Source organism: Cinclus cinclus, chromosome 5 (assembly GCF_963662255.1).
Source record: "Cinclus cinclus chromosome 5, bCinCin1.1, whole genome shotgun sequence".
Lineage (NCBI taxonomy): Eukaryota > Metazoa > Chordata > Aves > Passeriformes > Cinclidae > Cinclus > Cinclus cinclus.
This window is the reverse complement of record NC_085050.1, coordinates 64,039,068-64,052,830: the sequence shown is the minus strand read 5'-3', so window position 1 is coordinate 64,052,830 and position 13,763 is coordinate 64,039,068. Positions and strand designations below refer to the sequence as shown.

At 46.9% G+C, this 13,763-nt stretch overlaps 1 protein-coding gene across 1 annotated transcript in view; it reads right to left on the bottom strand.

The window, feature by feature from the left end:
• MAML3 (mastermind like transcriptional coactivator 3) overlaps positions 1-7,007 on the bottom strand; it is a 236,881-nt gene extending 229,874 nt beyond the window's left edge. Inside the window, exon 1 of the mRNA XM_062493102.1 lies at positions 6,573-7,007. Coding sequence (XP_062349086.1) covers positions 6,573-7,007 — 435 coding nt within the window. The remainder of the gene's footprint in view (positions 1-6,572) is intronic.
• Positions 7,008-13,763: the final 6,756 nt, after the last annotated feature.

The following is a 13,763-nucleotide window of genomic DNA, read 5'->3' as shown; positions in this document are numbered from 1 at the left end:
CTTCCTGTAAGAAATTCAGCAGCTGCAATCTTCTTAACTACTGCAAGTTTAAAAAGATATTTTCTCTTAAGCCCTATGAAACTGAGTTTCAAGTATTCAGAAAGCAAACAGGAGCAGTTTGTAGTGACTTTTGAGCTACAAACATTGGGAAGCTAAAATAAGTAAGAGGGAAGAAAAAGAACAATCAAAGTTACATGATTTTGTGATTCACCAGCTTAGACGAACAAGAAAATATGTATTTCAAATTCTTAAGGCTCCCAGATTTCCACCGAATATACAAGCATGCTGCTTATCCAAACAACCTGTGAGATCTCAGACTGCAAAACTGGTTACAGGTTCCTAACTCCAGTCAGAGATTGTTCCTCACATTTCAATTCACACAACAGCACACTTGAAGGATTCCAGTCAGCACTTACTGGCTGTCAGGCCTGTTCTTAAACCTCTGCTAATCCAAGCACATCTCTCACATGAATTATACATATTGGAGTAATATGCAACCAAGTGTCTTATACATGCAGGTGTTTAAATAAAAATGAACCCTGACTCCTTTGCTACATACAGCCACCCCTGTTTCAGTGTCTGTGCTCAGGAACAGAACTGTGCACTGACACCAAGTGTAACTTAGCTGAGGTTCAATGTGTGCTACCAGGTAAGCATGTTTGAACTAAGAGGGCCCAGATGTTTATCCTGGGATAAGGGTTGAATTTCACAAGAGGATTAAGATGTTGTAAGACTGTGCTACCCACGGGAGGGACAGTCAAACAAATGATGGACCTGATCCAGCTAAAAACTAACCCAGAAGAAAAGGAAGAAGCGTGTCTGCCCTCCCCACCTGCTCAGTGAACCCCACTGGCCATGGGGATACACAAGTGAGCGAAGGCAGCAAACACAGTCCCCACAAGAGCAGGAAAGAGGAGACTTCCTCGGTGGTGGCAGCTTGGGTTACACCAGATGAAGCCATTTGCGAACCCTTAAGCTTTAGGTCAGGTTATTGTAAATCGAGGTTAACCTAAATGCAACCAATTGTCCTAACACAATTGCATGTTAATATTTTTGGCGCTGGGTTAGCAGAATAAGTTTTTTATGTGTTCCAGACAAAGTTATTCTTCCTGAACTTAACAATGCCTAGAACTTCACTGCAGGACTTTGAACACATTCTGTTTGGTCAATCTGAAGCTGAGATTTCACTATGACTGGATACCCTATGTCAAAATACAATTTGCCCTGCTCCAGCTACAGCGTGTAATAACCCAAGCCACTGCCTTTGAAAGGGACACGCTTTCCATCAGAGCATTAAAGGTCATCAGAGGCTAGCAGTGCTCGAAGTGAAGAGTCTCTTCATTCCTTTCAGTTTGCTAAACTGAAACCTATTGTGCTGACTAGCTGCAAAAGGAGGTCAGCACAAAAACTCCTTGTGTCCTAAAGGACAGTAATCACACAGGCACATCAAGCACCAGTTGGTATGAAAAGGAGAAAACAAATGGGAGAGGCCTGTGGAGTAAGAAAGACACAGAGATCCACCCTTACAGAAAAAGGAAAATAAAAAGGGTTACACAATTACTCCTTCTATGATGCTTACGAAAGAGAAAGAGCATTGCTGGCCTGGGATTTAATTCTAGTATCACCCCTGTTGTGTATTTACTACTGACTTTACCCTGTGTGAGCAAGATCAGACATAGCTTATTAACCAAAGAGATGCTTAATCCTACTTAGTCATTAGGCATGAGTAAGGGCTACAAGTATTTGACCTTTTGTGGAAAATAATAAAAAATAATAAATTATCTTTTTTCATCTTTGCAATGCCAGAGAAATAGACTTTCCCTATAGCATGAGTGATGAACTCCTAAGCAGCTGTAAAGTAAGTTGAACAGCAATATTACACAACAAAGAACACAAGAAATGTGCTCAGTTTTGTGAACATGTGAACAAGTACGTATTAAGTACAGTAGGTGTAAGCTTTAACAAAATCCTCACCAGCCTAACAACATTCTGTGGAGTTCGATTCCAATAGTGGCATTATCCATTATCACTAACACAAATGAAAATGTTCCACTTTTCACTCTGGATACCTTTATCAACAAAAAGAAGAGACTCAGGCGGAGAGAGGAACAACTTTTCTGTGGTGGAATATCCACCAACAAGAAGACATTTAACCAGATTTCTGTAATTGTGGACATGTCATTCTGTCCCTACACAGAGAAAGCTAAAAGGAGTGGCCTCCCCATTTTCCTTCCCTCAGGTAGAAGTGCAGTGTGATCATTCATTTCTGGAAGGCAGTGAGCTAGCCCAGAATGGGTTAAAGAGCAGGGCTGGAAAATACCCTATGTTTCCAGCCGTGTTTTCCCTGACTTTAAACTAATTTTGAATTGGCATAGGATGCTTTGGCAGTGGAACAGAAAAGATGATCTAATAGGTTATTCGACTTCTGTCACTAATTTCTCTGATCTAAATAACATTTTAGGTTTACTTGCTTAAAACACAATTTCCTGAGAACTGGGTTTAGGGCTGGAAATGGAGAATAAGACAGTGGCTGTCAAAACCACAGCAATGCTAAATTAAAACAAAAAAAAAAAGTCTTGAAGAGCCTTAAAATAGGAAAAAAGTAGCTCCAGCCTCTTTATAGCTCACAAGAGAGCTCAGTTGCAAATAAATGTGCACTACAAGATGAATGTGATAATTACACATCACTGGACAAAAAAATGCATGGGAAGAAAGGACTGTCAAAGGTGATACAATTTGCAGTTATTATTTTGTATTTAGCTATTATATACAAAATATACATTATTTATTCTATATATAATGTATGGGTATACACACACCTACAACTTCTGAACCCCACACAATAACATGGATGCAGAGCCAAGAAGACTCTTGCACTGAAAGAAGGAAACAAGAAAGTAGATTAGCTCACGAAGAACCAAAGAACTGATATAATGTGTTGATATTTCCTGGAACCAATCCAAAGATGAGCAGCAGAGTTCTGGATGAACTGCAAATTTTCCCAATACTTCCTCTGAAAGCCAGGCTGGTACAGCATTTTAATAATCCAACTCAAAATCACAGAAATCAACTTTGGTTTTTGCCAAGTTGAGCTGAGGTGAGGGGGCAAGGTCCCCACAGATATTTATAAGCAACTTTAATTTCTGTGCACACCCCAAACTATGCCTGTGTGAGAGCAAACTAGTTGTGTAACCCACTGTTCTCCTCAATAGAAGAGGTTGAAGTAGTTACAAATCCAGGTATTTCAAATCTCAGCAAGGGAAAGCTTTCTCTGTAACAAGACACAAATTCAGGGTAGATCAGCAACTCACCAAATACAGCCAAGCCTATGGTCCCACACCCCATTTTAACAAAAGGCTTCCATTGATGACCTCGAGTCAGTTGACACAGAGTCCCCAACAGTGGAAACTGCAGAGTGCCTTCCATGAACTCTGGGAGGGAGGGTGCAAACTGTGGGGGTGGCAACAAGAATCACTGTACAAACTGCATCGCTTGTACTCCATCCAGTGAAGAAAATCAGAGTGCATGCCTTTAAAGAGAATTGTCTTCTAAAGATTTTTTTTGGCTTTTTTTTTTACCCAGCTTGCTGAAGGGGACTCAGCATGTGTCAGTACCAGCTACTGGGAGGGTTGTTGGGTGACTGCCTGCCTGGATTAAGCACATCTCCCCTCCCTTCTCAGCATCTCTCAGTTTGGAGGACACATACACACACACATAGAGAGAGAGATTATATTTTCCCTTAATTTTCTTTGATTTAAAAAAAAAAGATAGTAAAAGCATTTCTTGCTGTCCACATTGTGTTTGTTGTCATTCAATCCCAACAGCTTCTTTTCCAAATCACGCGGTTTAATGATATGAGGGAAAAAATTAATAATTATTTTTGTGTGAAGAGTAAAGCAGTAGGAGACCTATGACTGTTCCACTGTAAAACTCTCCACTGGAGTTTGCCTGAGAATAAAGAAAGGGAGAAAACCCCTAAATGTACTTAACTTTTTTTTTTTTAACATGAGGAAGAAGGTTAAATTAAGTGGAATCGTTTTGCTAAATAAAAATTATGAAGCACATAAACTTGCCACACTCTTACAATTGCTAGAAATTAAGAAGTTTGGGAGCTTGCATTTGGTTTTACTGCAAAAGCATAAATGTCTCAGAGAAAATACTTTTCAACTGCTTTAAAAAGACTAATTTCTTGTGTTTTAAGTATTGCTTTCATGTTCCCATGGATGTTCCCCAGTGTTCTTAGACATTAGTCAAAAATCATAATTAACACTTTACAAGTGAAACAAAGCAGGTGATGTGTCTAGATTTTGTTGGCAATATTTGTGTATTTTCTTTAAGAAAAAAAATGAAAGAAGAAAATTGGTGGGCTTTTTGTAAAAAGGCAGCAAAATTTATGTTTTTAAGATCAAAAGCATAGGGCACCTAGAGTATATTTAAGTAACATGAAAATCATAGCACAGGAATTGAGTTATGGTGAATTTCATAGCAGACTACCCCTTAATTAGGCAACTCTTAGCTCTTCAATTGTCCCAACCAGAAAGAATCAAACAACAGTGAGAGCTGAAACTGCACTTCCTCCTTTTGTTGTATCCATAACTTTCACATTATAGCTTTGGTTTTCTGTCTCACTTCTTCAAGGAAAGACCAATTACCCGCTTATCTAAAAATCCCGGCTTTACTACTTCAGCCTTAAATAAGGGGAATACGGGGAAAGGACACCCCATCACTAGCCTGGGCCCAGGAGCACCCGAACTGCTCTGGAGCTGGATGGGGACACAGCGCACCACAACGCTGCCCTGCACAGAAGTCTTCCCGAGAATGACTCCTAAACCTCCGGCCCCTTTCCTGGATCTTGTGGAAACGACGTGAGATGTTCGAAAAGGGATTTGAGGACAGCTGGGCTGACGAGAGTCCCTGCTCCTGGGGTTTAGGGAGCGACTCTGCTGCTGCCCCGGGAGTAGGTGCAAGCCGAGCCCAAGTACCGCGCGTGTGTTTAAAAGCCTCGGTCCGGAGGAAGGGCGCCAGAAGGAAGAGAAACACGGTTGTGCCTCGCCGGTAACATCAGGAAAGCAGCGAGATGTCAGTGAGGTCGCTCTGCTTCCTGTTTGCCAAGCGCACACGCACACATTCCGCCACCCCCGCCGCTTTGTGCGGCTCCTGCCCGCGCTCCCCCCGGCCCCGCTCCCTGCGCATCCCCGCCTCCCGCCGGCCTCGCTCGGATGCGCCGGGCTGCCGGGACTTGCGCTCCCGAGGCCAAGGAGGCGGGGGCAGCGCTCGGCGCCGAGCTTTTGTTTGCCGCTGGCGAAGCGATCCCCGTCTCCAGCCGCCGCACGGTGAGGGAGCGGGGCTGGGGGCAGCGGGAAGGGTGCTGCCCGCCGGGATGCGCGGCGTCCCGCAGGGGAGGAGCTGCCCGGCACCGAACCGGCACCGGGCAGGCTCGGCGCGGCCGCGGAGAAACACGAGGCTCCCTCCTCGCACGTACGGGAGGGGGTGAGAGGAAGGACCGTCCCCTCTCCGCTTTGTCACACAGAGCTCCCCCGGCGGGGGCCGCCAGCAGCTGCCGCCCTGCCGGACCCTCCCGCACGGCCGCGCCTCCCCGCGCAGGGGAAGGCGAGAGGGAGGGACGTGCGAAGCTTGTAAACCACACGCCGCCGTCGCACCTCCCCTCTCCTCCTCCCCCTCCTCCCCGCCGGTCTCCACCGCCCATTGTGCGCCCGGCAGACGGCGAGGACCCGGCCGCCCCGTGCCCGCCCCCGGGCACACCCGCCCCGGCGCGGGGACACGTCAGGACACACACGCGTGTCCCCCGCGGCACGGCCGCCCGCCCTCCCTCCCCCGCCGGCCGGGACGAGCACCGCCAGCCCCTCCACCAGAACCACTGGCGGCCGCCACCAGCTATAAATAAATAAAGCTCTGCCGGAGCGCAGGGCCCGGCTCCCCCCGCACCTCCTCTTATTATTCATCATCGGTGCAGCCTGGGAGTGGGAAACTCCGCTTCCTACTTGCTGCTACGCTCCTACCGGCTCAGCCCCCGCCCCCTTCCCCCCCTCCGCTCCTCGCTAAGCTCCTTAAATCCCAAGGAAACTTTGGGAAGCGATTCAGCTCGCGTGGGGAGCCGGGCTGCTGCGAGCCGGGGCAGCCCGAGCGAGAAACCTGCCTAACTTTTCTTTTCCTCCATCCGCCAGCTCAGCCTTCCACCTTCCTCCGCGGCGGGATTTAAAGGCGGCCAGCCCCCCGCACGGAGAACCCGTGGCGAAACACGCACGCACGAACACACACACACAAAACCCTCCCCGGCTCTCGGCAGCACGCCTGGCACCGCTCCTTCCCCCTTACCCCAGAGCAATTCTACCCTTCCGAAGGGGACGGGGAGGGAGGGGAAGCTCCCTCCGCCCCAGCCCGTGAGAAGTTGCGAAGCGTCCCGGCAGCTCCCGCCAGAGACCTTGCCACCGCCAAAGTTGAGTCGAGCCCCGTTCCCCCTTGACAAGCGACGGGGCCGACCTCCAGCTCATCCCGGCGAGCGACGCGGAGTGGACAGCCACCCCTCAGCCCCCCGGCCCGCATCCCCTTACCATGATCAGCGTGTGGTTCCTCTGCTCCGCCGTGGCGGGCTCGGCATCTTGCTGCTGTTTGCTCTGGTGCTGTTGCTTGCTGCCGCCGCCGGTGCCCGTTTTCTTGGCCCTCTGCTCCAGGGTCCGCTGGTAGAGGCTCACCGTGTCCCTGCGCTCCAGCTCCAGCTGCTCCGCCTGGGCTTGCTGGTACCTGCTCTCGCAGTTGACATGGTGCCGCCGGCAGCCCTCGATGCGCTGCCTCAGCCGCTCCACCACCGTGCTGTGCTTGGGAATGCCGCCGCTGTTGGCGTTATTGTTACCGGGAGCAGCGGCAGGAGGGCCGTGGGGAGTGCTGCTAACCCCGATACCGGCCCCGCTGAGGCTGCTGTTCAGGTTATTGTTGATGCAGATACTGCTGCCATTCGCGGCGGCAGCGGGGGCTGCAAAATCCCCCATCCTCGTCCCCGCGCACACTATTTTGGAAGAACTTTTTATCCTACACTTCGCACACACAGTCTCCTCTGGGGTCCTGATGGGATACTTTTTAGAGAACCGGGGAGGGGGGGGAAGGGGGCACCATCATGTATCAGGGAAACAGCGATCCCAAGCAAATGTTTCTCTTTTCCCCCAGCCAATCCCTCTCGAGAAGCTCCAAAACATTAAAAAGAGAGAGGGAAGGGGGCAGGGAAATGGAGAAGGTGCTAAAAGGTTATCGCCAGCAGCACAACCAACAAACACACACGCACACACACAAAGCACAACAAACTGAGCAGCAGCAATTCTGGGTAGCAAACTCCAGGAGATATCAGACCAGTTCCTTTCCTCCTCTTTCTTTTTTATAATCCATTATTTCAAAACAGATTCCATGAGATTTCCGGAGATTTTGCCAAAAGCCTTCTCTCCCCATGGATAAGGAGAAACACGCGCCCCTCCACATGCACACACATACGCACCCGTTCACACGCACGTTCGCACACGCACATCCAAGCACAGGCACACGCTGGGCACACACGGCACACTCACTCGCACTCCACGGCATCAAAAGACAGGCAAAGCCGCTTGCTTATTGTATTTTCCTTCTAGAAAAAAGTTTTGGTGTTTATGCCGCACCGCGTTCGCAAAGTACTTTGGCTGCTCAGTTGCATTTCAACAGGAACCTAAATAGCAAATCCTCGGGCTGGGGGAAGTAAACACATGAACAATCCGGACCGAGCTGGAGAGGAAAAAAAAAAAAAAAAAAAGAAAAATAAGGAAAAAAAAAAAGTAGCGCTCTGAAGTCTCTGCCAAACGCCGAGCTGATACAGCCTAGCGCTTTGCTCTGTCGTGCTGGCTGCTGCTCCTCCTGCCACCATCACAATGATCAAATGCTCTCCTCCTCCACCTCCTCCTCCTCCATGCCAGCGGAGTGATATCAGGACAGGAGCGCTCAGTAAACACCGCAGCGGCGGCGGCGGCTCCTGCGGGCCGAGAGGCAGACCCGGGGACAAGGTGCAAAACCCGGCACGGACGGCGCCCGGCAGGAGCGGACACGGCGCTTCCCCCGCAGCGGCCGGCGGGGCGAGCGGGGCCCGACACCTGCCGGCCTGGGGGCTCGCTGCCTCCGGCAGGGACAGGGAACCGAGCGGTGCCTCCGGCAGGGACAGGGAACCGAGCGGTGCCTCCGGCAGGGCACACCGAACCGAGCGGTGCCGCCCGGCAGGGCACACCGAACCGAGCGGTGCCGCCCGGCAGGGCACACCGAACCGAGCGGTGCCTCCGGCAGGGCACACCGAACCGAGCGGTGCCGCCCGGCAGGGACAGGGAACCGAGCGGTGCCTCCGGCAGGGCACACCGAACCGAGCGGTGCCTCCGGCAGGGACAGGGAACCGAGCGGTGCCGCCCGGCAGGGCACACCGAACCGAGCGGTGCCGCCCGGCAGGGACAGGGAACCGAGCGGTGCCTCCGGCAGGGCACACCGAACCGAGCGGTGCCTCCGGCAGGGCACACCGAACCGAGCGGTGCCGCCCGGCAGGGCACACGGAACCGAGCGGTGCCGCCCGGCAGGGACAGGGAACCGAGCGGTGCCGCCCGGCAGGGCACACGGAACCGAGCGGTGCCTCCGGCAGGGCACACCGAACCGAGCGGTGCCGCCCGGCAGGGCACACCGAACCGAGCGGTGCCTCCGGCAGGGCACACCGAACCGAGCGGTGCCGCCCGGCAGGGCACACCGAACCGAGCGGTGCCGCCCGGCAGGGCACACCGAACCGAGCGGTGCCGCCCGGCAGGGCACACCGAACCGAGCGGTGCCTCCTTCCCGGCGTGTGCCGCCTTTCCCCTTCGGTGTCAACTGTTGCATAATGAATGGGGAGCGGAGCGCCGAGTCCTGCGCCTCCCTTCCCCGGCACGGGGCTGAACTTTCTATTTTAAACAACACAAGAAACATGACACGCCGGGCAGTAACATTTTTCTGAGCGAACGGTGGCTGCCTCCGTGTGTGATTAATGGGTCAGGAATAACAGCCCGGGAATCTTGTTTTAAACCTTTTTGAAGACAAAGCTATTGCGGCCGTAATTGTCATTGATTGTTATTTTCTACCTAGCCCTGTAAGAAACGCACTTCTAATTTTTTTTAAATACATCTACATAAAACAGAATTATCTCAGGGAGACACACGTATCTTCTAACATGCAGCTGATATAAAGAAAATTGGGAACTCGTGCATTAGTAATGCAATCTGATTTAAACCATCTCCAATTTTGGCCATTGCAGGTTAGCAGAGGATAGATACTGTTTCTAAAATACAGCGGCAAAGAGCAGTCATTGTCTTTTTTAAGTGCTCAGCAGTATGAAATTTGGGGTTCATTTCATACTTATTCCCACAATTAATTACTATGTTGAGATGGAACATAATAGTGGACAAATAAAAATAGCAATTAGTACCTCCCCTACACTGGGATTAACAAACACGTCTACCCTCCAGAAAAAAAAAACAACAAATAAACAAAACCCAAACTTTTCTGTAGTATCAGTGAAGATTCTTAAAAGTTCTTCATGATCACCGATTACTACATTATCACAGAACAAGCAGGGGGAAATTGCAGCTCTGCTCAGAAACAGTGTAAGAACGCGGGGAAACTGCAGTCCTGAGTCAATTATAGAAATTCGTGCCTCTCTTAATTTGGAGACGGGGGATGTGTTGTAATCTTTCCAGCACCTATTGAATTGAAAAGTTAAGATCCAATGCAAGAGTAGAAAGAGAAGGAAAAAAAAAAAAAGAAGAGAGGGGAGGGATTTCGTGTTTTAAATAATATATTAAAATTTAATTAATAATAATAATAATAACAACAACAACATGGAAAATGTAATCAGGCCAGGAAGGGAGAGGGCTGTGAAGTACATTTAACTTAGAGCCAATACTTTTATACTTTTTGGATTCCTCCGCAGTGCCCCCTGCAGCCCGCAGCTCGTGTGCTGCAGCCTGGCGCCACAGAGCTCTGGGCAGCCCTCGAGTCCCAAAAAACGAAGTGTTTCTTACACCCAGCAGGGTCAGAAATACGTGTAAAAGCAGTGGTCTTCTTACAGACTGCTTTTCCAGTGCATTTCACATTTGTCGTCTTTTCCTAGGACTGCAATTTATAGCATTTTTCAATCTCTATGAAGTCACACAAACTTCCAGTAAATCACTTTGGCAGCTGTCAATGTGGTAATTTTTAAGTGTAAGCTGTATTGCTATAGAATTTAATTTTAGCCTATTAAATAAAAACTAGGAATTTATCTCTCAGCTATGTGACTTGGTTCTGCCAGGTTGCACAGCCCAAGAGTGATGATTTGAGAAAAAGAAGTTTTGGAGTAACAAGTGCGCAGTGCTAGAAGTTTTGAAAACAAATAAATCGCCAGTTTTGTGGAAATAAAATCCAGACCAACCAAAGAAAGGAAGAAACAAAATACAGAACTTCCCCAACAAATCTCCTCCACCTGAATACATTCAAAAAACATTTGATTCTGATTAAAATATATTTTCTCATTGTCTGAGGTTAAAGCAAAGCTGAGCAAATATATATATATATATATATATTTCCCAACTTATTTTAACAGCACAGTGGTGATTCTTGCATTATTCTACATTACAATCTTTTATTAGACAAGGCACTCCCTCCTATATCTAAAGACAATCAACAGAATCAGCATTTCATTTAAAAAATGGAAGTTGTCCTCTGTTATTTCACAGCTGTCATACAGCACCTAAGAGCTACCTAAATATTTTCCTCTGATGGGAGGTTTTTATTTTAATGCCAAGTATTGAGTGGCCATTGTAAAACAGCATAATAGACGCAAGATTTCAGAGTTCATTTTTGCATCATTTATTTTAAGGACACTTACATAAACAATCACCAGCTTATAAACAGCTAAAGTAAAATGAGCTATTTAGCAAACTATTTAAATCCAATTTTTGAGAAGGACAACGCTTCTGCTAAGCCTCTGAGTCTGAAAAAAAAATAAAACCAGGAAACAAATGCCTTGTATTATATGCAAGAAATAGAGAGATCTCAATTTTGTTCTAACCACTGATTATTGCCATTAAAGCAATGTTCTTCACAACCTTGACCAAACAACTCTGTCCTGTAGTCAGACACAAGCACAGACTCACTCATGACCGTGTGTGCTCTTACTTCCATGGACTTACAAACAGCTCTTCTGTAGAAATTCACTTTGCATGCATAAATGTGTTCATCTGCCCAATAACCTATTTCCTCCCCCACCCCCCGTTTGCACATCAGCTTTGGAGCACTATCTTCACAACTGGAATTTGAAGAGAATCAAATCCATCAGAATTCTAAATGATCTAAGATGAAACTTGCTGATGGCAGCAGATGAGCAGTAATGCCTACCGATATCAGCTGACAGGACACTAATTACCAGTTACAGGAGATGATTGCTTGGTGAGAGATCTATTCAGTGAGTTGGGATTTTGAAAAATTATAAAGCACAGGCCTGATCTGTGAAAAGATACACAGTATGAAAATACAGCGTACGTTCTCAAGATGATTATCATGGCAGAGATCTGTCTAATTAGGAAGGAACTATTTTAATGCTGAGATATGAAAGAGCCCAGCTGGGAGAGGAATTTAGAGGAAGACACAGAAACATGACTGTTAAGCTGACAGCAAGTGCAGTCTAAGCATGTTCCAATGACAGTTTCTAAAAAAAAAAATTCATCTCAGCATTTAATCAATAGTGGTTTCAGAACAAGCACAGGCTTACAGATAATCTAGCTAGTCATATTAGTGGGAGGGGCTCCATGAAACATACATAAAATATTCCTTTGCAGAGCAACATACCACTCTCCTTTGGTCGCCTCAGCTAGAGGGTTATTCAGTTGATGGGCAACATGAAGAATACCACTGAGGAGAAAAATGGGAATCCCACTCTATTAGAAACCACACTTTCCTGGCACTGCCAGTCAGGTTGGAAACTCCAGTCATTGTGACAGCAAGTTTCAAACCAACCTGGGCAAGAGATTAACCTTCAGGACGGCCACCTGGGCAGAACCCTTTCTGAAAACTCCTGCTATAATTAAATGGTTTATGTCTAAATCAGTGAATGACACGGTGAAACAGGCATCTGCTGGAAGGCAAACCTAGAGGCAGCCACACAATGTGTTCACTGGATAACTTGGAACTTCTTGGGTCTGTAACTTTTTCTTACGTGTTGAAAAGGGTTTCAGAGGAATTCTGCTGAAGGTTCTCTTGGACACAGTGGCCATAAAAAAAGAAGAAGAATGTCATTTGGAGAAGAGTTAAAGCAAAGCCATATATTGAGGGTTCACTGAAAATGAAAAACCCCGCAACCTCCATGAATGAACGTATCCGGGAAATCCAACCACAGCACAGCAAAAATTCTCATGAAAGTTGGGGTGACCAGAAGCTACAGCTGTTAGAACATCCAGAACTTTAGGGATTCTTCAAGGGATGAGCTGAGTATGGAGCAAAAAAAGTTGCTCTAAGTAGTTAAGGAAAAGGTGAAAACTTCAGAGGGACACAAGAACAAAACAATAAAGGGAGGAAGAGGAAGCAAGAAAGAAAATCAGAAAGCAAGTTCAAATTGCAAAAAGCAGAGACTTAAGGCACTGCAGGAAGTGAAGTGATCACTCTGTGTAAATACAGACAACACCAAAACACCCTCAAAACACATTTTTCAGCTTGTACATGTCAAGTTGTAGAATGTGGGCCATCCAAGTCAGAATTTTTACAAAATCTTTCCCGTTGTGACCAACATTGAAAGCCCCAATTCCTCAACTGTTATAACAGGACAGGCTAATAGATTGAGATACACAGGGCAACAAACAAAAACTCCCCTATCACTGAAATCAAATGCCCAACTTTGGTAATGAGGAAGCAGTTGGGAATTTTTTTTTTCTCCAGGACAAATCCTGTGCTGATACCAGACTTTTATAAGAATTCCAGTGTGAACATGATCACTTTGAATTTTTTGAGCCAGAAGATAGACTGAAGCTACTGAAAACTATCATTCATCCTCCTTCATATGGGAAACAAAATTATTTTGCAGTCTTTGGCATAATCAGTCAAGGTCAACATTCAAATAGGAACATTTTTTATAAATTCTTAAATTACAGGGAACTTGATATAAAGAGTAATTTTCCACAGTGGTAATTTTTTTAAAGTTCCATCTTCAAGAAGAAGAAATATAATCTTTTCCTCCCTGGGCCAGTGTGCTGACTGACAATAGTGTTGTTTCATTGAAACTGCTAGACTTTACCACCTACAAACAAATCTTTATATCACATATATTTATAAACCTGTATTGAAAGTCACATCACTGAGGTTGTAGCCTTGCAATGAGTTTAAAACCACCAAAATGAAAGCACTTGTGTAATCTTTTGTTGGCTTCTTCGCACAATCCACAGGATGAAATCTTCAAATACATTGTTACACACTGTTTTTTCACAGGATGTTTGTTTCATTCTGTACACAGAATCCTCAGTGTTCAGCAGTGAGGAGCATATTTAACAACTTTTTTTCCTTCTAGTTCCTCATATCCCCTCATGAGGATTTGCTGATTTAAGCCCTGTTCATAGACATTCATTTCCTACTGAATGGCTACTGCTCCTGCTGCAGAGTGTTTCACTTGTACCAATAAACTGATTTTCACAATTCATGGCAAGTGAGAAGACAATGCTCTAACACTGGAGAGTGGAGACTGAGAACAAGGAAAT